The following is a 24,164-nucleotide window of genomic DNA, read 5'->3' on the forward strand; positions in this document are numbered from 1 at the left end:
TTGGTAATGGAGTAGTAAATCAGACTCAGTGAGGTAAAGTTCACCAAGGCATGAAATCCAGACATATGACCTGGACTTTTCCAACAAAGTTACTTTGCACCCAACTTTGTCTCAAAAATTATGTCATTAAGTGAAATACAAGGAGAAAGTTAAAAAATATTGGACATGATGAATTTTAATAAAACCCTTTGATGTGCTTTCCATGTCATAATTCCATGACTTACTTTGGGTGGGTCTTACAAAGTTTTTTTTCCCTTGTCTTTTCTTTTTTTTTAGACTAATGTGCTATTAAATATTTCAAGTGGAATGATCAAATGGATCCTTATTTTAACTTGTTCAGAGAAGAAACTTTCTTAATTAGATATTTTCTTATATTCATCTTATTGTTCACTCACAGTGGTTGGAATGAAGCAGTTGCTAAGTTTTTGAAAGTCTGAAAATTTGCAAAGGTGTATTAGTGATTAGGTCAGGGTCCTCCCATTTTTAAAAAAAAGACTCAAGAATGACTTTTTTGAGAACCTTTATTAAGCTACAATATTGTAGTACAGTACCATGATTTAGGGTGACCAGATCACAACACTAAAATATCAGGACACATTGGGGTACTGTCAGCTCCGCCCACAGTCCACCCTCACTCCTCCCAGGCTCCGCCCCCACTCTGCCCCGGGTCCTGCCCTGTCCCCGCTCCACTCCCCCCCCACACACACCGTGCCCTTCCTCATCCCCCAGCTCCCTGCTAGCTTGCTGTGTCCCTCCTCAGTCCCCCACCCACCGCTCGCCTCCTCACCCCGCCCATCCACCGCTCACTCGCCTCTTCACCCTCCCCATCCACCACTCGCCTCTTCACCCCCCTGCCCGCCACTCACCCCTACAGCACCGACTTCCCCTCTGCTGGGTGGGTGCTTGCCCACCCTCCGCGTCTTCCCATCCAAGCATCCGCCCCCATTCCACCTCCTTCCCCCAAGTCCCTGCCCTGCCTCTTCTCCATTCCTCCCCTGAGCACGGTGCGTCCCCGCTCCTCCCCACTCCCTCCTGGAAAGCGATAACTACTGCCAAACAGCTGCTAGGCGGCGGGAAGCACTGGGAGGGGGGAGGAGCAGGGACATGGTGCGCTTGGGGGAGGGAGGGAGAAGGAGCAGGGAGCTTGGCTGCAATTTTTCCCCTGGCGTGCTCCAACCCTGGAGTACCCGCAGAGTCAGCGCCTCCCTCCCACTCGCTTCCTTACCTGAATATCGGGACAAATGGCATCCCAATCGTACATTGATTGGGACGTGGGACAAAGGGTTAAATATCGGCACAGTCACGATTTTATCAGGACATCTGGTCACCCTACCATGATTTCTGAAAACTTTGCTTTTTCTTTGTTAAATGTTTTCTATCGGTCACCCAATTCAGTTGAATGTTTCCCTTTGTTTGTTTGTTTGTTTTTCTTATTGATGAAGGTTTTGTGTGTGGTGTGTTTGTTGTTGTTTTTTGTTTTTAGAAACAGAATTTTCCTAAGAAATGGGGCTGCACTGGTTACGTTAAATCCCATACTTAGGGGGGAAAAGGGGGAGAGGTCAGATTAGACTGTGAAATCTACATGCAACCAGTTACTGGTGATACAATATTGGTTAAGCAGAAATTCACTATTAGTTAGGATTAGATATGACTGAACTTGTGGCATACCCATCTTGCTAGATGTCAGGAAGGGTATGCTGGACCTTCATTATGAATAATTATCACTACCATATATATTGCCAATAAAAAGGCTAATTACTGAAGCTACCTCACTGTTGTAAATACTAACTTTCTGTAGTGATATTATTCAAGATAATACAAACATTGCTGCAGAAGGTACATAAGAAATAAAATATACAGAGGTAACGTGCACCTCTGATTTGATCCACGGCAATTGTCTTCAGCACACATTGGCTTTGCTTGCAGAGCCAGAGACTCTTCATTGAATAATGTAGCTGGAATGACATGTAACTTCAACGGTGTATGGCTGGATACTGGGCAGGTTCTGGCCAGAAAGCCTGTTATAATTGTAACCTGTTACAGCAAGGTTAGAAAAGAGGGTCATGGAGACTAAAGTCCTCCCTTACCCCTAGAGAGGGAGCCCTCAGCACAGGGCTGAAGCATGTGGGGAAGCGTACCCAGCCACTGCCCATATTGTACCTGTTTGATAGATGAATGCACAAATCTGGAACAACAGAAATTATTTGGAGAGAGAGGAATTTAGATTCTTTTCTTCCATGTATGCAAAGCTCTTAGCACTCACTCCTTGATGGAGATTTTTTTTTCTCTTTCTGACTGCATGACAGGAAGCATTTCAGCCAAAATCATGGATAGCAGTAACTAGAGTCTTGGGCATGTTATTTCTACATTTAAGGCAGATGGAGTGCCATAACTTGCTATGTTCTTTCATTTTTAATCTCTCTAATTTTTCTTCTGCTTCCTAGAAGCTTGTGTCCATGTAAAGGGAAAATTTGGTAACTACAGCATCTCTATGCAGCAAGACGTGTTCCTTAGCGAATTTCTGTTACATTTGGGGCTACAGAATATTTCTTCTTGTTCTCAGTGCACGGCAGTAGTTACGTCTCACTAGCACTGAGCGTCAAAGTTTCTTTCGAGTTCTTTAAGTTCCTTGTTTTTAATTCCTCCATATAGCCTGTCCATCTGGGCAGCTGTAGCAGTCATTGGTCTCTCAGAACTCTTCCTGTGTGTCGTACTGTTCTTGCAAAAGAGGCATCTGAGTTTTTTTCACTGCAATTAGAGCCATGAGCCTCACCATTGTGTGTGAACTGGGCTCTGGGTGGAATGTCCTCTTTTATCCTTATGCTCCTTGTGAGGTTGGCTCTAAAACACATCTCTGTTTAGGATATGATTAAGATGAAAGGCCCAGATCTTCAAAGGTATTCAGATGGAAATTAGGAGCCTAAATACCTTTGAGGATCTGGGATAAAATGTGGGTCTGAACCTGTGCTTGGAGAAGTCAATAGGAGTCCTCCCATTGATTTCACTGGTGAAGGATCTGGCTCTTTCTTTGTTCAACCACAATACTTGAAAACGGTCATCAGAGGAAGCCTTGTAAGATATGTGGAAATATATAACGACCAATATTAATTATGTACATGTTTAAAGGTTGGCATTTTCTGAATTGCTTTAATTGTATTTTCCGAGGATATCTGGGCGCAGGTTGTATTTGCAGTTGACTTTAAACAGTATAAATTACCGAGTATGTTCAGGTATATTTGTTTCCTCTCACAACACAAATACTTTTCTGAGTTTCCAATATGTTGTCAAGTTAAACGTCCTTGTGCTTTGTAATTCTTAGACATGTAGATTTTTCCTATATTACCTTGCTTCACTTCTTCACAATTTGACTTCTTTTTTCCTCTTGGGATTCTTTTTTGTGTGTTTTCACTATTCACAATTACATTGATGGAAAAACCTAGTCATGCTATCTCAGCTTTCCACAACTCCTCTCTGCAACTAGATAGCAAAGTGCAGGATTTTGGCTCAATCTGTGGCAGAAATGCATAGGCTGATGCTGCCACAACAAAAGTACATTTATTCTGATTCTCCAAATGTGGAAGGGTGTCATACAAACTGTGCTGTAAAAGGTCCCCAACCTTTCCTGAACTGATGGTGGTAGATTTTGACCACGAGAGGCCAGATCCAGGGCTGCTTTAGCTCTGTGGTGTCCCTTTGCAATAAATGTACACCATTTGTGGATCCAGCCCAAAGCAGAGCTTTTTAAGATGTTTATTTCTAGAGGGAGAGCTAAATATCAAAATTATAGAATATAAAAGTGGTGAAAGGTGCTTATCAAACCACAAGTTCTTGCAAAACAAGACCTGAACAGCTTTTTGTCTTATTTACTATTCTTCTGCTTTCGGCCAAGTAAATCTCCCTGTTCCAAACATTTAAAAATCCAGTGTAGTTACATTCTATCTTGCTGTTATGTGTGGACAGTTTAATTGGCTTTGCAGCATCTTAGAGGCGTAGGGCAGATAAAGAGATGATTAGGAAAAAATTGCTGTTGAGGGTAGACAATGAGCCTCTCCTTAAAGATAATGACTGTGATTAGTAGCACAGATAAAGACAGTCCTTCCATTACATACCACTGTTATACATTTAATATTGTAGTAACAGGTTCCACATGTTCAGAAACAAACTCCTTTCACGGCACTTTAAGCAACTGTACGTAAACATATCAGTCACCTCATTTGAGCAAAGCGAATAACTGAAGAGTGCAGCAAAACAGAGAGGGTGGAAGAACCACACTAATGGGAGAAAACGATGCATAAGGAAAAAATATCAGGAACATCCATGCCAAGATATTTTTTTTAACGCTTTGGTAGTTTAAGATTAACAAAGTCTTACATTCCTAACTTTAGCTTTCCCCTTTCTCTTGCCACCTAGAATTATCCACTTCTCTGTGCTGCTTAGAATTTCAATTATTGTCTGGTGGAGAATTTTCTTGTATTGCTTCACCACTCCTGCCATATCTGAGAGTACAACCATTTGAGGCCCAGAAACTCAGCTAGCTCACAAACTTCGAAACTAATAGTGAGCCTAAAAGAGGACTTATGTCCTTCCAATATTATGGCTGCACACCACCTTGTTCTGGGTATATCCGGTAACTGAGTGTTCATCGTCTTTTCCAGGTGCACAAAATGTGCAGCTATGGATATCCATTTAGGTGGAGGGTGTGGAGGCAGTGAAGTTTAGATCTCATAACATCATAATCAAAGGACATTTTGACTTGTTGGAGATAGTTTTAAACAATAGAATGGAAAACAGCCAACTGTCACTGCTTCAGAGATGCTACAATTAATTTGTGTGGAGAATTCTCTGTGGCCCATAGCTAATGAAAGAAGTGTCCTTTTTGAGGAAGTGGAAACAACTTGTATATTGTAGGGATGCCTTGCCAATATTTACTTAAAACAAACCTGCTAGCAAACAGAAGTTTAATACATGAAAAATACTGACTGAAAGACTGACTTGGATTGAGCTGAGAAATCCATCATCTGTCAGGAAACAGGTGCTTAAAAACAAACAAATGTGCTTTAGTGACCATGAAAGAAACTCTGATATCAGGATGGCGAGCCAGATAATAGCAGGAGGCATTCATTTGTTATAAAACTTTACATAAGTTGGGCTCTTTGTGCCCGAGATCAGTGCAGGAAAGGAATAGCAGGTTTTCCAACCAATTTAAGGTAAATAGCAAATTGGTTGTACACATTTTTCTTTTAAGATGTTTGAGATCATGTTTATCTGCATTTTTTAACAGCTAGCAGAAATTGTATAGGGTACATAAGGGTAGCTCCTCCAAACAGTGATTTAAAGCCATTTTAAAATGTTGTTACAGAATGAATCTAACTCCACTCTGCGTTGTCTTTGTCGCTCCTATGATAGCAGCATTTCAGCAGTCAGTAGTAATAGTAGTCTGTCAGCATATCCACTGTACTCTATATCTCTTTGTTGTGAGTAAGATCAATCTATTCTTATCTGTCCCCAAAAGACTTGTTCCCCGTTGCCAAATCAGTTTCCTGTGCAATTCCAGTGAAGCGGTAACTGAGGTCATAATTTGGCCCACAAAATCTTTCATTTAATAGGGAAGTGTATGAGGAGAAGAAGAGAACCCAGCTTAACTCTCAGAACCCTGGCTGAGGTTGGAAGGCTGACTGTAAGAAAAAAACAAACATAATTTACAATTTTTTTGATCTGGAATTACTGAGACACAATAAACATGGAACCCCTTAATGCTCTTTTTACAGAGTTACTTTTCAGAGTAACTCTAAATACAAAGCACAGTGATTTGTACTGGCTGTGATACTATTTGCATGTTGTTGAAGACAAAAATTATTGTCATGCAGCCAAACTTTCAGAAGTAGAGACTGCTGTTCTGTGCCTGAGATTTTGAGTGACCAACTTGAGAACCCAGAGTCCCTGACCGTGGGTATCGCAAGATAAGAGTGCAAAAATGGAGAGCACCCAAAATCATAAACACTTTTGAATATTCTTGATTTCGTGAATTATATATGTAGAGCACCTACATCTTAAGTGTAAAAGTGTTAAAGGGAGTCCACATTATGAGATGCACTGTCCTTTTTTGAAACTTCCTGTATTATTAAAATATGGAAATCTAAGCACCCGTATGTCTTTGTTCAAATATGATCTTTTAAAACGAAAAATGAAATGTTTAAATGGCTTCACTGATGCATGAAGCCATGAGTACTGCTGTCATCGTTAATGAGAGTGTCTCACTTCTAAAGTCATGCACTCTACACTATGCTTTGAATAGTCCAACACTTTTGTATTAGGAGTTCACCACTTTGTACTGAGAAAACTTATTCGTGTATCCCGCACATATTCCAGCCCAGAGTTTGCTACAGGTTACAACACAGATCAAGGCCCACAAAAAGTCACTGACTTGTGCTTTTGTGCTTATTTGTACATATCAGGTAATTGTGCATGAAGATGTACTTTTAGCCATGCACTCACCTGATTTGTGTGCATCACATGGGGTTTTATTATTATTTTTCAACTTGCATTATAGTTCCACCTGGGGTTACCAACCAAGCTAAGGGCTCTGCAAACACAGAGATGGACTGTGCCATCAACAGCTTGTTTTGCATGTGCAGTGGTTGTGTGCAACTACTTAGCTCTACTTCCAGTAATAAGCTAATGTGTAACATCACTGTAATTCATTAATTTCTAAATGATAAAGTTATAATGTTGCATAAAGTAAAAAAACCAAAACTTTATATATATCTAATGCGCAGCCTGCAAGCCTCTAGAGTCAATGTTCCTAACTGCCACTCTGACCTTTACTACATTAGTGTGTAACCTGTGGAAAGAACAGTAGGACATGTAGAATACTGTATAGATTTGTAGAACAAAGACATTGCAGACAATACCTTGGAAAATTCTGTGCTTTAGGTCTGCGAGTAACAAACACAATGCTCGGATTTGTGTGAATTCCTCTGAGATTCCACAACACGTTATGAATATTGTATGGTTCCATCACTTGAAAAACTACAAAGAAAATGTAAGTAATCTCGTTCACTTTGTGCAAGTGTAGCAGTCTGGACCTGGCCAGCTGTTAATGTGGTCCTCTGCTGCATAAATTATGAGTGCTCCAATTTACTAGTTACTACAGGCAATAAATCCAGTTCATTGCATTAAGCTGATAAAGCCATTACATTTATTATTCAGGGTCATTAAAAAAATCTAATCAACAGATTAACAATTATCCCAATTTACCATACAAAGCTTAGAACAGGAATTGATGGCACTGATCAAAGACAGGATCTTGTATTCAGTACCCTCTTGCTTGCCTTCTGTGTCTGTGTTAATGTCACCACTGCAAGTTGAGCATGTCATCTCCAAGTTGCTTCTAAGTAATAGCCTAATTCTTGTGGGCTCTGTTCTGTCACAGGAAAGTCAGTGCTATTGTTAGTCACAGTGTGATGCTGTGTGCTGCTTTCCATCCTGGTGTCCTTTTACCTATTCCAGAAAAGAGTTGTAAAATAAATGAAAAGCAACTGTATTCCTTATCTTATTTATAGCTTCTTTATTGTAAATAGGAAACAGTAGCAAATTATGTTCATCTTTGCAGTGAATACATCTTTCACTTGCATCTTAATTCCTGCAGTTCAAAAGGAGGCTCAACCTCCTGACTTGGGGAAGGTCTCTCTTCCAGTGGATGAGACCAAGAGGAGCTTGCCAATAAACCAAAGAGCCCAATTGTGATGGATGTCTTTGTGGGCAAAGCTGCCTTTTGGTAGAGGAGCTTGGTGTCTGAAAGCAAGAAGAGAGCTGTTCTTTGTGGAACGATTCCTGCATGCGTCTAATTAGAGAGCTGCTTTTTTATGGGGGGCTGCAAGGATCTTGCTGTGGACAGGGAGATTTTCATTATCAGCAGACACGATCTCTTAAGTAGGAGCTTTGAACTTGGGTGCACAGGCACTTCTTGTGTATCATACACACATTTCTATCAGTCAGGAAATGGATGGTTTCACTTTTGCTGTCTATCTCCCCTTTTTTCTGCACTCTGAGCTCAGGAGAGTTTGCTTACTGTACTCTTGTGATTTTGGAGTCTCCACCTGGCTGTCAGAGGAGAGGTATGTACCCTTTGAATAAAGGATGATGACATACTAGCAAACAAGATTGTTAAACCCCACTGCTTATTTGTCATTAATGCTCCTGGAGAGAGGTAGGTGTGTGTGTGTGTGTGTGTGTGTGTGTGTGTGTGTGTGTGGAAAAGCACCTTTTTTGAATCTTTGTTGTATTTCAGATTGCAGGTTGGCAGTGGTGCCAGCTGTTTTTACTTAGAGCTATAAAATGTACCAAAGGAGTTTTCAGCAGGCATAAATAACAAACCCGTTTATATCATGTCAGGGGTATGGAAGCAGGCCTTCGAGAAATGATCTCATAGGCATTCTTTGTCGTAGATCTGGCACATACTCTGTGCTTCATTCTTTTCTAAAAACAACTCCGATCTTTAACACTGGCATGTCCCACACATACTCCTCCCGCTAAGTCTACATTAACCAGACCCACACTGTGTTTGGATGGTAATGGCTGCAGATTTATTTAATGACTTTTATATGCACTTATTTACAGTGGTATTGTGCCTTATAATACTCCCCACCCACAAATCTTATATGAAGCTTCCAGTTTTAGCATTGATTCATCTAGTGCTGTTCCCTGTGGCATTCACACTTCCAACAATCTTTCACGCACTATCTAGGGAATCACTATAGGACATGGACATTGATACGTTATAGATAAATCTAAAATTGCTTTTATTATGAATTGTCTGACTGTAGCAGTACCATAGGAGAAACTAACAAGCATCTTTGCACATAAAGGACAAGTGCTCACACATGACCTATCTGTAACAGGCAGACTTCTGGGTGTGGGTGAAGTTTTTCTTTGGCTTTCTGTATTGCCAGTCTGCATATTGGAAGGAAAAGGAACATTCAAAATTTAACCACAAACACCAAGGCTGAACTGATCAACCGTGGCTGGTTAAAGTTAAGCCCCTAAGTCTATATTTAAGCACCATAATGACTGCATTGATTTTTCAGAGGTGCTGAACTCACCAGTGGGAGATGTGTGGGAAAATACATATCAGCTGTTTGGGTGCATAAATATAGATTATGGGGCATAACTTTAGCCATCCACTTTGGATAATTTGGCCCAAGTGGGTACCGGGCCCTAGAACAGGTCTCAATAAATTTGCAAACTTAAGCACATTAGTTTCTCGAGTAATTCCTGACATTTCTTTTGATGAAAATTAGACTTGATTCCAAAGAGATCCATCCTAAATGACCAGAATTGCTTCTGATGAATTGCAAGTGCAATTCTGTTCTGAAAAGCTGCTCTGTGAAAGTGGCTTTGAGGGGTTCTTTGTTAGTTGTTTCTCATTGATTTCATTATAAAATATATTAAGTTCACAAGTTAATTTTTTTTCCAACTACCAGGCCTGCAACATGAGACCTGAAAATCAAGCTGTGGTCTTTCCTTTTCACCCATCATCACTGGGAATAAAGGTTCTGTATGCCAAATTATGCCTTCAGTTATACCTGGAGCAATATTTTATTCATTGGGTTTGAACAGGTGTAACCAACTGGCTATATAATGAAATTGAGCAAACAATTCTGCTGATGGTACAGAAGAATAGTATCCTTGTTTTTTTCTGAGCTGTATTGGCTCTCCAGAACTGTTTTGGAGTCTAGAATCATAGATTATTAGGGTTGAAAAGGACCTCAAGAGATCATCTAGTCCAACCCCCTGCTCGAAGCAGGACTAATCCCCAAATGGCCCTTTCAAGGATTGAACTCACAACTCTGGGTTTAGCAGGCCAATGCTCAAACCACTGAGCTACGCTAGGATAGTAAACTCTTACTAGTCACTAGAGTCTGCAGTGATGATTCTGAACATACACAGGGAGCAAATCTCTTAGGGAAGAAGGGTCCATTTTCACATGTTGTCGCTTTTCAGAGTAAACCCTCACTGTTGTAAAGGAACATAATATTTGTGTTTAGATGGCCCGTTGGATTAGCACACTGGCCTTTTATTTCTACAAACAGCACTTCAAACCCTCTTTTAATCACACACATAAGTGTATTCTGAACTCTGACAATTGCAGCAGGTCTACAGGAGCAGGGCTAACAGAGATACGGTTCTAAGCAGTAATTAACTAACTAATCCTCCAGATAAAATGGAAGATACACAGAGGGTTGCCAGGCATCTGGTTTTCGACCAGAACGCCAGGTGGAAAAAGGACCCTAGTGGTTCCAGTCAGTGCTGCTGACCGGGCAGAGCTAAAGCAGGCTCTGTGCCTGCCCTGGATCTGTGCAGCTCCCTGGACGCAGGCAGCATGTCTGGCCCTAGGCACGGTGGCTCTCAGGGAAGCTCCACATGCTGCGGTGGCACCGGTATCACACACGGTACAGAGCCGCCTCACCTCGGTCTAGGGGCTGGACGTGCCAGCCATTTCCAGGAGCAGTGCGGAGCCAGGGCAGGCAGGGAGCCTTCCTTAGCCCTGCTGTGCCACCAACTGGGAGCCACCTGAGGTAAGCATCACCTGGCTGGAGCCTGCACCCCGACCCCCTGCTCCAGGTTGGAAACCCCTCCCACACTTTAACTCCCTCCCAGACCCAGCACCCGCACCCCAACCCCCTGCCCCTCATCCAACTCCCTACCAGGCCTGAGCCTCCTCCCGGAGCCCCCATCCCTGACCCTCCTCCCACACCTCAACCCCCTGCCCCATCCTGGTGCTCTCTCCTGCACCCCAAACTCCTCATCCCTAGCCCCACCCCAGAGCCCACACCCCAGCCAGAGCCTGCACCCTAAACTCCTCATCCCTAGCCCGGAGCCCCCTCCTGCACCCCAACCCCCCCAGCCTGCACCCCCAGCTGGAGCCATCTCCCCCACCCATACCCCTGCCCCGACCCAGTGAAAGTGAGTGAGGGAGAGTGACAGGGGGGGGGCTGGAGTGAGTGGAGGGGCCTCCGAGAGAGTGGGGAAGGGGCGGGGACTCAGCAGGGGCGGGGCAAGGGTGTTTGGTTTTGTGCAGTTCGAAAGTTGGCAACCCTAGATACATAGTATGATCCTAAATTTATCTGGAGTTACCTTCAATAAAATTCCTCTTTCCTCTGAATTCCCAATCCATGCTTATTATACTGCCAAAATGGAGATGTGTGTCCAGGCCTGTTAGACATCGTTTTTATTTCTCAGAATCGATTAAGTCAGACTTACCTAGCAAACTCAGGTACTCCTGCTGTATATTGGGAGGGGCTGGCTCACTTCCACTGTTCGGTTCCTTCTTTAGGCCTGGTCTACACTGGGGGTGGGGGCTCGATGTAAGATGCGCAACTTCAGCTACTGGAATAGCGTAGCTGAAGTCGACGTATCTTATTTCGACTTACCTCCTGTCCTCACGGCACAGGATCGTCCTGGTGGAGTTCCGGAGTTGACGTGAGCGCGTTTGGGGATCAATTTATCGCGTCTAGATGAGATGCGATAAATCGATCCCTGATAGATCGATCGCTACCCACCGATCCGGCGGTTAGTGTGGATGTACCCTTATTCTAGAATTCACCCAACACGTTTTCCCCACTGTTTTCTTACCTTTTGTGTTGTCCCAGATCTTATAACAGTTCCTGTATCAGACCCATCACCTTTGGTCTAATGTGTAATCATTCCTTTATGTAAATGATAAAGAAAACTAAATTGTACTGTAGACTCTCTGTTCCCTCTTTGTAGTCTCTACATTTGGAAAGATTTAAACTAACAAATGTGGATTCAAACCTTACCACTTAAGTCTGCTGTTATCCCTTCTCCACCATCTCAGTAAGCCCATTACCCATTGCACCTTGTGTAGGAGTGGAATGAGTACGGAGCTGTGTGCTCTGAGTCACATAGACCCACTACTTTTTCCTTGCCTCATGCTTGTAACAAGACCCAAGTTACTCCACATCCCATCCATCAATTCTTATAACAGTAGACACATTAATGATGTCTCCTTCCATCCTCCTGTTGACTCCTCCTTCAGCATGTGTGCTGAATATTGTTTAATGTCATTACCTCTGGAATCAGAATTGAACTGTTATGTGTGTATTATCTCTAGAGTCTGAGTTTGAGCTCCATTGTTCTAGGTGCCATCCTACAAGACTTTTCCCTGAAGGGCTTCGTCTCAATAGACAAGGTAGGCTAAGACTAGGAGAAAGGAAGGATTATTATCCCAGTTTTAGAGATGAGGAAGTGAGGCACAGAGAGTGAGTGATTTATCCAGTCCCATACAGGCAGGCATGTGATGGGTTTTTTCTGTTTGTTTTTTTTAAAGGGAAAAAGTTATGCTAAAATAATAGCCTCTCATGTTGTGAATCAACATCAATAAGCATTTCAGAGCCACAGTTGCTACATCCTCCTTAGTCCACTCTAAGTGTCTTCAGTAAGACTTCCTAATACATGAAAGGCATTGTGTCATGCTATGTTACAATATGTGTCAAAATGAACATCTACTGTGTGGAAACTTTTCTTTGTTTTTCTTCTTTTGTCCACTGTTCTGGTATCTTTTTTTAGGAATTTCATTGATTTCAGGTTTTTATTTTTTTTAAATGATTTTAACTGCAAAATGGTTTTAGTTAATAGTTTAAACAGTGTGTTATTTAGACGGTAAAGTGATACCTATGTTTATGTAGGTTTTAAATATTTTTTGAACGATTTCCATGTTTGTGTTATGTGACAAACCACTTTTATTTATTTATTTATTTATTTATTTATTGGCTATTCTTGAGTGAAGGTTCCTTTCTGTAAACACACTTACATTACCTTTTGGCTCAGTTAACTTTTGGCATACAAATAAGTTCACATTTTTTTATGAAATAGATGTGATTATATTTTATTTTGAGGTTTACAAAATATCACTGAACCTTAAATTGCTCTCTGCCTCGTACTGAACTGTGTGTTCAAAGGACACAGGCAAATAGCTTTAATATATATAAAAATATTCCACTACAAGAGATTCTCTCAGTGTTGATAGGCACAACAGTTATCTATATCATTCTTTTAATAAAAGGTGGTGAAAAGGGAGCATTCTAATTAGCTCATAAAAGCTTCAGCCCATGTTGTATGACACATTAGGGTGCCTTGGTTAAAACTTTTATCCACATCCCAGCTGTTATCCAAAAAACTACCGGGCCAAATTCTGCACTCCTTACTCAGGCAAGGCTCCCAGTATAGTCTTCTGAGCAAAGACTGCATGACATTTCCTGCTGTTTGATTTTAATGTTGTGATTAATGTAATTTAAATGGAAAGGAATGAAAAGCACAGGAGGTATTACAAGGCTAAACATCCAGGGCTAAATTTTCTAAGGGTCTTCCAGCTGGCCTTTTGATAGCAAGTAATAGTTTTGTGCACTGTTTTCCTCGAGGCGGTTGTGCCTGTGAAGAAACATAGATTTTTGTACACAATCTTCAGTTGCCCACGCAAAACCTGCAATTGATTTGTCTTAACAGTTTGGTTTATGGGCAAAAATGCAAGTTGCGCACACAAACTTGAGCTCTTGTGAATGCAAAAACTTGGCTGGGAAAAGTTGTCAACAAGAGTTGAGTTTTTTTGTTTTTTTAGTTGTGGCCTCACAGCATTTTCAGTTTGTATTAGCTTGTGTGTTGCCCCTCTGTGCCTCTGAAATATTGTATCTGCCACTCGGACAAAAGTCGGTCTCCGGTGGGAAAAAATGCTTTTTTTTAAAAGGCTTTTCAAAACAATGAGAAACCCACACAATTTATGGGTGCTGAGAGTGACTATGGTAGATACAGCAGAAAACTAGAAAGTAGGAAACTCTGAAACCTCCTTCATGCCGCCTCCTGCGTTGGCAGGATGTTAGCGCTTCTAGCATTTTTTAACATTTTTCAGAATGGAAAGAAATAAGCATTTATTTGGGGCGGGCGAATTGGGTGCCCAGCTCCCACTGAAAGCTGTCGAGGCACTTTTGACAATACCACCTCCTCTGGCATGCTCCAGAGTCCATTAAAGTCAGTAGCAGCCTTTCCATTGACTTCACGGGGCTTTGGACCAGGCTTTATAAAAAGCACAGACAGTGCAGTTGTGCCCTGCACCTTCTTGACAGCTTGTTTTTTCCCCAGGCCTACAGTGGTCCTCCCGGAGCCTGTCTGTGGCACTCACTGAGGAGGAGAGAGTGTGCAGCTTCCTCTCTATCAGCCACCCTTGTTTCAGTATTAAGCAATCTCTGTTTTATAGGTAGGATTTGTGTATGGTTACATATCATGTGGGGACCCCCTGTAGGTGCCCCTTTGGTTCTGGACCTGCACCTTTATGCCTTTAAGGGGTTGTAACACGGCGGTACTCACCCCTGCGGCGCCTCCTACTGGTTACTCCGGGAATTAGCTCTTCTTCCAGTCCGGAGCGCCCCCTGCAGGCTGGTGATCCACCTGTTTTGCTCTCAGCCCCGTGTCCCTCCCTGGACCCGGTGCCCCTTTAACTATAACTGGGTCTCCTCCTCCCAGGGGAGCCCCCACCCTGCTATCCCCACTTTGCCTCAGTAGTGGCCACTGACAGTCATGGTCTAGCTCCACACCCTGGGGCAGACTGCAGCGTCGGCCCACTCATCACAGGCAAAAGGGGTTTGGACCTGCTGCTTTACCTACTCCTGGGTTGTCCCTTGCAACCCCCAGTACCTCTTGCCCTTTCCTAGGCCGCAGCCTGGGGCTTTCCAGGCTGGAGCTTCCCTAGCTCCTCAGCCCTTCCCCAGCCCTGCTTCACCATAGGTACCTTTTCAACCTCTAAGCAGCCAGGCCCCTCTCTGGAAGCAGAGAGAGAGACTGTCTGGCTCCTGGCTTCCCTGCCTTCTTATAAGCCCTGTTCAGTTTGGGGCGTGGCCTCCAGCTGCAGCCACTTCCCCAATCAGCCCAGCCAAAAAGCCCCTTCCCAGGGCTGTTTTAAAGCCCCGAAGGGCAGGAGCGGGTAGCCACCCCGCTACAGGGGTGTAGTAAGATCTCATGATGTGTTCACACCTCATTTTTTTGATATCCCTTCCTGTGGTGATTGGAGCTTCAAATCGAGCTTTTTCTTTGTTTATAAAACAAACAACAAAACCCAACCTCCGCACTCTGTTGGCAGCAACTGAGTAATGAAGAACAGCAACCAATGTGTAATCACATGCCATTAAGGAAAATAAATATTCAGCAAGGAATTGGCTTTCAGTTTCCAAGAGGAGACCACAGTGGGATGGGGAAAGCAATTTAAGAACTATGAGAGATACCATGGCATTATCAACACTTTACCAGTTATCAGTAAAGTAACACATCCTGATTACGCAGCCAACAGTGGAGATGCTGTTCGAAATCCATTATGGTATTTCTCCAGTAATGCGCAGTGTCATGCAAATCTCCAGGGAGGCACAACAAGAGAGTGCTTAACTCCTAGAGAAGATTTTGGAAAGCACCTAAGAGGTTTAGAAGCACAGGTTCCATTGCAATTCACTAATAAGAAAACAGAACATACCTCTAGTAACACCTTCCATATAGGCAGCTGGGGGTGGCTTTTTTATGATTATTATTTTGCACATTTTGATTGCTGCTAGTTGGACACCAACATCAAAATTTTGCTCTCCCTGAAGTCAATAGGAAGTTTATTAAAAGGGAGTGTTAACTTCTGTGGGATCAGAATAAGGCCCAAATGATTTTAAGACTGAAGGGTCCATATAAGCCTCATAAGAAAAAACTCGGTGCATTTTCACAGATTTATTTCAGTGAATATGTTATATCTACGCAACCCACTACAATTCGTATGTTTGTCATGGACCACGTTTTCAAAGGTGCTCAGCACCCAACAGCTCCCATTTTTCTCTCTGCTCTTCTAAAATCTTGCCAGTTTGTGGTACCTAAATGTGAGAATCTGGGTGCTAAGCACTTTTGGAAAGCTGGCCCTATGTGTAGCATAGATAAAATGTGGAGTAGTTAGGCATCGCACTTTTTCCTGGGTCTTTTTATTTTTTTATTATTAAAATCACCTCAATTGCTTATGTTTCTGTTTTTTCTCTAGTCAGTGCAGCGATTCTGTGGTGGTCAGTGCTAGGAATAGGTGCCATGTGGGGTAGATAGAATGTGTGGGGTTGATAACTGATATGAGGTTAGTAGCTAACTGATCTGACCCCATAGACTAGGTGTTCTGGAGGGACTTTCCATCTGATTTCTATAATCATCAGTAAATCATATTCCTGCCTTTTGTCATATCCATTTTGACCTGATATTCAAAGTTTATGAGCATCTCCCATCACTGCAGCTTCCATTGGAGTTAGCTGGAAAAAGTGGGTGCTGAGCACCTTTTGAAAATCGGGTCTCGTTTGAAAATTGATATTATGTAAAAGAAGGAACCCAATTTACTGATGATCATAGAAATCGGAGAATTAAAGACTCTCTTAGGTACTCTAGTCCAATGTCTTGCCTTGCAGAATTGTTCCATACGGTATATTTTAAATGTTCTTTTTCCATGCTAGCTCCCATTGTGTAGGTATCTAGTGTATGTCACAGAAGAATATTTTATAAAAATAATGTGCCGTTACTCTAGGTACCTTCACTGTTCAATGTGATGAATGCACTTGGCCATTGACCTTGTACCTTGCCAAATGCCCAAGGCATTCTGGTGTCTGCAAGACTTGTTAACATATTATCTACGGGATGTAATATCATAACCACTGGCACTGACATCTACCTTTCCTAAGTGAGTCATCCCTCCCCCGCCCCACCTTCCTCCTAGCGTTTGATTGCAGGACCAGCTTGCAACTTAATTTTCTGCCTTCAGTCAGTGCTCTTTTTTGCCTTTCCCAAAGAATAGACTCAGACACTCCGACTGCTGACAAAAAAAAGAATGTCCTTGGATAGGTCCTAAGCCAGCATTAAACATTCTAACATTAAGACTGCAAAGAAAGCAGAGGGTAACTTTAATGGAAATGTCATGCATCCCACGCCCCTCCCCCCCCCATAACATAGTTATTGAAAATTGAGAAAATCTGAAGTATCACGGAACCAGAATGGGCAGAAAGCGATCCTGGAAACTCAGAATTGTGTAATGGGAACAAGTAGAAAAATATAACAGTTACTTAGTGCAGCTTTAGAAGTGACATCATGAATTGGCCTGGAGCTTTTCTTTGAACTGTTGTTATGGAATTTCTCAGTTTGTACAGAATAATGCCATCCACTGTAACATTTTATATATTAAAATGCTGGTTAATAAATGATTTACCTCTGTTCCAAACAGAGATTCCCATTATCCTTACTCTTATGAAATAATGGATGTGGAACATCCTTAAATTCTGATGACAAAAAAGGTAGTTGTGTTTTCAGAGAGAGGATTAATCAGTTTTTTTTTTCATGTTACAGAAGAATACTTTATAATCCATTCACAAATTTAAGAGAATAATCTGATGCCCAGAAAAAAACCCCTGTGTTAACAACTTACCTACGAGTTCGGCCCACTACTGGAAAGTCTGAAATTTGTGGCTGCCTACAGTCCTGAAATTATCTTTGGGCAGGAAAGATGCCAAATATGTAACACACGAGGTGTTTTCATAATTGCTGTTCAGTGCTGGAGTCCAGGCCAGCGCTCAGCTCAGCCATCACATTCCCTGGTCAGGATAGGTTCCATCATATACCTGTCCGCACTCGGTCACACTCCAACCACATCTTCCTTCACACAGGCACATAGTAATCTGACTTTCCATACAGCAGAACTCCAGCCTCTCTCTCCTGCAACCAGAAAACTGACCTCACCTTCCTCTGTCCCTCATGGCTAGGGTTCATATTCACTTGCCCTCCGTGGCTGTGAAGTGAGATTATTCATGTTCGTACTTGGGGCCTTTACTTAAAATGCAATTTGAGGGAATTTTGCAGAAATTAAAGGTTTTTGTGTTTTCCACAAAAGCCCAGAATCTTGGCAACTTCTCCACTAGTTCTTAAGGGGGAGAGCATGATGTGCTGCCCTAGCAGGGAATTGCCATTAATATTAGGCACTAGACGTACTACTTGGGTCTAAGTGACTTCTACTACTAGTAGAATTTCCAGCACTAGATGCTAAAACTGTTGTTAGACCCTAACTCTGCAAGTGCAGGGGGGTGAGGAGGAAGAAGCGGGGGACAGGTTTCTTTACTTCAGGTGATCAGCTTTTGGGAATTGAGCCTTAATCAAACTAACATTTTGGCCTTTCTCTGCCAGAGCAGGTTAATTCCTTTTGGACCATTTTCCCCTCTCATCTTCTAATCACTTTGCACCACTGAACCTCCACCTCTGTCGTAAGCTAGGATCAGAGAAGTAACTGCGGAGGAAACTGCCAAAATATGGGGTGCATAGAAATCACTGGGACACACATTCCCTAGTAACTGTTGTATTGAACTTAAGCATTCTTAGTACTGATATAGCGCTCCTGCTTGTGCATCTGTAATGCACTCAGTACGTGGGCTCTTACATCTGCAAGGTCCTGTGCAAACGCATATGAATGAGTAAATTAATACTTAGTATTTCTGCAATTAAACCACATAATTTGCTAGCCCATTGCTTACATTTTTAAACTACAAATCGGACCCTATACAGAAGATTCTCTTCTGTGCCAACATCCAGTTGTCACAGAGGAAGTGGGGGGGAGAAAAGGGGGGAAGTCAGGAGAGCCTACTACGACTCTCTGAAGCTGCCCCAATCCCTGCTAGGTTCGAACATTCATGGGGCTTCTCTAACCTATGCCAGCCAGCTATGAAATCCAAGAGACTGTATGTCAGTTCAAAATAGATGAAGCTCGGGTGTGCTCTGCCCCACCCTGATGCACATGCTCCTGCCTCCCGATGCCCTTATGCCAGGATAAGGGTGGAGGATAGTTGGCACTGGAGTTGGTTATGCTGCTTTACCCTATCTGAGAGCTCTTCAATGGCAGATGAATTCTTAGCTGGCTAGTTAAAGGCCAAATTCCACCACTTTGCACCCTCTGAGCTGCACAAAGTTGTGGAGGAGAGAATCCGCTCAAAATATACAACCGAGTGGAGCAAAGAGACAGAGCTCTTATTGCAGGTGAAGAAGCAGGCATGATAGGAACTATGGCAACTGTAATGTCTTTGGACAAAGAGCGTGTCTCTAGATCTATGTGAAGTATGATGTAAATGTATAGCAATATGGCAATGTTTGGAGAACCAGAAACTGAAACTGGCTGCAGAAAAGAAAGCAACACTGGTCAGTTTAATTTTACTGAGTTAAATGTACAAAGCAAAGAAACAACATAAATCTACTTTTTACAACCCTTCAGGTATTCCATACTCATGCAAGTAATGCCAATGAAATCAGTGGTGCTGTTGGTGGAAGAGTTGCAGATTTGGACCCATACATTGTAAAACGTAAATTTAGATTTTTAAAATTTTCCATTTTTGTGAATCTGAGATTAATGACACAAGAAAGGTTTGGGGGTTTGAGGGTTTTTAAGCACATAGAACTCAACTGATCACCGTGTCAGTGGAGTTACACTGGTGTCACACAGTGGTTGATCAGATCCGTGCACTGCTTTGTTTCAAGGGGTGGGAGGCTCAGCATTTTGTGAGAATCAGGCCCTGTAAGTGTCTCAAGTTGGGAACCCAAAAGCATCAATCGTTTTTGCAATTCTTGTCAAAGATGATGTCTCTCTACACTGGGAGATGTTTGTTCTTGCTTTGTAAGAGGTTGCATAACTAAGAAAATTCTCCATGGGGAGAGTAATGGCACATACTGTATATCCACTGTACAGAAAGCGGGGGTGAGGGGAGCAGCTCTTTTGCTCACATACACACAAAAAAGGGATTCTCCTCCTCCTAACCACAAAACCACCTATTTAAGGAGGGAAGCAGCAGCCAAACCAAGGTGCTGTACCGAGCAGAAAGTTCTTTCTTTCTGAAATGATTATTCAGACTATTCCATTCATGCCGCTGGCGTAATGATATGACATTATGAGTATATTTCCATTGGATGTTTCACGGGCAGCTTTGCCAGCAGAAGCCATTTCTAGAACTGGAGCTTGTGTATGAATTTCCCACTTGTGTGCTATCACAGTGTTTGCATTCTTGAGAATGAAAGGCCTTGAGGTTGAATTGTAAAGCTGTTTGCAGGTCTGGTCTCTCACCCGCAGTCATGGTTTACAGCTTCTGAAAACAGCTCAGGGGAAACCTTGCTGTTTGGTGTGGGGAGAGTTATTTATGTGTTATTTGAACCACTGTGATGCTTAGGAGGGAGAGAATTCTCAGCTAATGACTGCTCAAGATGAACTGTGGTATACTTGTCCAGCACATTTAGCAATAATGGCCTGAATCCCATAGTCCTTACTCAGGCAAACTCCCACTGACTTAATTGGAAGGCTTGCCTCAATAGAATGTGAAAGGCCAGCTTGTGTGTCTGATGGGGGAGAGAAGCACAATCTCTTCTGTCCCTTGCACACAGATAGGTCATAAAGCTGTACCATCTTTTGGGCTAGTGAAGCCTGCTGTCTTCTGCTTCCCCTTGTACATGCAGGCCAGAGTTGAGAGGATATGACCCTTCCCTTCTCTCCACCCACTCTAGGGTGGTTGCACCCCTGGGGACTCTCAGAAGAAGCAGTCCTTCCCTGCCATCTCCGGAGCATAGGGACTCTGCTTGTCTGGAGTGCATATGTGCAGGGATGGGGGCAGGAGAAACACTGTGCCAGAGCCACAGAGCCAGAAACAATCTAATCCTGAGTAAGAACTGCAAGATTTGCCCCATGACTTGCATTGTGAGATATCAGCTAAGTTGCTATAGGTCTGTTTCTTACTTAGGGATTTGCTGGGGTTGATTTTGGTGGAGCCATATGGCTAAAACTTGATATTTTATGTTGTCAGCCAAGACATGTTCTTCCCTTAACTTTCTAAAATCAATTGTTTCTTTTTACTATAAAGTGGGGGCAGAAATAGCTTTATGGTGATTTCAGACATTAGCTGAAGCACCTGCAAGCCTGATGCACTATAAAACATGCCTTCTGTAAAACCTCAATCAACAGGATTCTGTAAACCTTGGCTCAGACCAATGCCTCCTTCAGAAATCAAGTAGAAGCTTGTGTTCTTTTTGAGAAGACTAACATACAAGTTATACAATAGAGTTAAAAACATTAAACTTTGGCAAATATACAATCTCGACAAAGAATAGGAGTCTTAATGTTTATTAACTTCAGAAATCTCCCAGTCATCAGTCATTTTATACTATATTGTGTGGCCAGTGTTTGTAGAGGTCTTGAACTCTTACTGTCTTCATATCCCTTGCATTTTTGTACTCTTGCTGGATCGGATTGTCCAAAGAGCTCTGTGCTGTGGGTGCCACTGAGTGCTGAGCACTTTGAAAATCTGTCCCTGTGTGTTTAGGTGCCCATGCACATAACACCACCTGTGATGTTTCTGCCCTTATGGCGGACTCTCTCATGCATTTTTGTCTGCTTCACCTGAATCTCTGCCCACTAACCCATCTCTTCCAGAAACGCTTTCAATGCGCTGTTCTTGGGGCAGTTTCAAAGAGCTGCTGTTTAAAAAGAGAAAAGCCTGTCAGAAAAATGCTTCCTTCTTTCCCCTGTCTTCTAATTTGACAGTCCTGAAGTTCAGGACAGGGGATATTCAGTGCTGCTCCAGTGCAGGGTTAAGGTTCTGCCTCACATGCGGGGGGGAGGGGGAAGGTGTATGTAAGGGAATACACGATGGAGTGATTAATTTTTTTTTCAGCATGACCAAATTACTCGCACGTGAGGAAGCCACAAGTGAGTTGCGCAAACCACCCCAGACTAGTGCCAACAAAACCATTACACCATCCCAGCACCATCATGTGTGCTGTGAGTTGCTTTCATGTTTCAGAAAAATGATTCCAGGTTATGGAGGTTTTAAAAAAAAAAAAATTGGCCTGAATTTCCTCTCACTTACACCACACACTCAGATACCGTGGTGATGGGAAGAGGGGAGATCCATGTGATGAATTGCAGAGCCACGTGACAGATGAATTTATCATGTACCTTTGATCACTTCACTAACTCACAGCCCACTGATCTATCTCCCCTGGGACTTAGGATACACTGCAATTAGAGGTGTAATTTCCAGCATGTGTAGATCTACCCATAGCTTTGACCAAACTACTGCACTAAAAATAGCAGTGTAGCCATGGCAGCACAGGTAGTGGGGACAGGCAGTCACCCCGAGCACATACCTAGGGTATCAGATGGGATCATACATAGGGCAGCTGGCTCCTCCTGCTGCTTGAGCCGCAGCAGTGACACCTCTGTTTTTATCACAGTAACTGGAGGAACATTAGCGTGGGTACGTCTACCTGAGCTGGAAATTGCATTCTCCTCAGGACTTATTCAAACCAGAGGAATGACATCTGCGTACACCCCATTTATAGGAGGGTGCTTATCAAGCAAAGATTTTAAAAACTTATTTATTTGAGCATAAGCTTTCGTGGGTTGCATCTAAAAAAGTGGTTTTTACCCACAAAAGCTTATGCCCAAATAAATCTGTTAGTCTTTAAGGTGCCACCGGACTCCTTGTTGTTTTTGTGGATACAGACTAACACGGCTACCCCAATACTTAAAAACTTATTGTTTCGCTGTAGCGTCTCTTCTCAGCGGACTGGATGGTCTGGATTCCATGTACAGCAACATAGAGCAGCAGCTAAATGAAACGCTGAGACGACGCAGGCACGCGGGAGACAATGACTACAACATTGAAGTGCTTCTAGGAGTGGATGATTCTGTAGTCCGATTCCACGGCAAAGAACATGTTCAAAACTACCTCCTCACCCTTATGAACATAGTGAGTATCTATTACAGGTCCTCATTGTTTCCTCTGAAATGTAAGATGAGCCTTAAAATATTTATCAGTGTTCATTTATTTATTCTTTGTATTGATGTAGCACCTAGGAATCCCAGTTGTGAACCAGGGGTTTACTGTGCAGGGTGCTGCACAGACCTATACAGGGTCATTTGTATTTCCAGTATGATCAGAATCTATTGCCTTTAAAAAAAAAAAAAGTTGGTTCCTTTTTCAGTGGACGTTGCTTTTAATCCGTTTTTTATCACAAACTTTTCTACCGGCATTTGCCTTTTCGGCCAAGTATCCACGAATTTCTGAGCTTTGGCCCTTGCTGAAAATCGATCCTGCGTGCAGCTGTCTGCTATGCACAAAATAACGAATTGGGCTCTGATTCCACAAATCAGTTCACGCAGGAAGTGCCCTGTGCCAATGCAGAGCCTCGGAAAAGTTCCCACTGACTTCAGTTGGGCTTTGTCTGAGTAAGAGCTAGCGAAGGACCTCCGGATTTTCCCTCGGGTTTTACTATCAATTTATCTAGGAGGAAAATAGCCATTTTTAAAAATGGAATAAGATTAATAATTATGAAAATCCTCCATCCTGTGCCCTTTTGACCTGTCCAAAGAGGAATCCAGGTTTTGACAACTAGCACGATTAAGCGCATTCATAGGACTACCATAAATATTGTAAGGATTCATTTAGCTTATTTACCATAGGTCATGATGACTATACCTGTCTCTACAAGTCCTTTCCAGCAATGCATCTTTAAAGGAAAACCCAATAAAACATGTTAAACAAATGAGTGTTCTGTTTAACAGGTGGCAGGTTATGATCGTGAACCATTCTAGCCCTATGAAAAATGCATCTTCCCTATTGGAATAAACAAGCACAACCTCATTGATTTAATGGAGCTGCACCTGCCTTACCCTAAAGATGAATTTGGCCATCACTTTAATACTCAGATGTGAATAGAATTGAGATGAGATCAAAGAAACCGTGAAATCCACTCCTCTAACCACCTTTCCAGTGACCCTCCTAAAAAATGGGAAGTGCAAGTGAAGGAAAGAATTGGTGATGTGATTAGAGTTCAAAAATGTTTATCTGAGTAAGGCCTGACCACAGCTTGCTTATAAAATGGTTGGGAGCCTTCCCTCCGCAGGAGGGGAATCAACAGACTTCAGTAGTGGGCCCCACGACCAATAATGCCCAAGGGTCTGAAGGTTCAGTTCAGCTAAAGGAACCTTTAGAAGGTTGGATGTTTATCTGAAATGTATACAAACTTCTTTGCTTAGAAACTAGACTGGAAATCTCTCAGGAATAGATGTGTTCAGA

General features: G+C 42.6%; 1 protein-coding gene across 2 annotated transcripts in view; it reads left to right on the forward strand.

Moving 5' to 3' along the window:
- Positions 1 to 24,164, forward strand: part of ADAMTS3 (ADAM metallopeptidase with thrombospondin type 1 motif 3) — a 192,020-nt gene that overhangs the window by 114,119 nt on the left and 53,737 nt on the right. For both annotated transcript variants that reach the window (XM_039540401.1, XM_039540402.1), the window contains exon 5: positions 22,636 to 22,835. In XM_039540401.1, the coding sequence (XP_039396335.1) occupies positions 22,636 to 22,835 (200 nt within the window). The remainder of the gene's footprint in view (positions 1 to 22,635; positions 22,836 to 24,164) is intronic.

Source organism: Mauremys reevesii, linkage group 5 (genome assembly GCF_016161935.1).
Source record: "Mauremys reevesii isolate NIE-2019 linkage group 5, ASM1616193v1, whole genome shotgun sequence".
Classification (NCBI taxonomy): domain Eukaryota; kingdom Metazoa; phylum Chordata; order Testudines; family Geoemydidae; genus Mauremys; species Mauremys reevesii.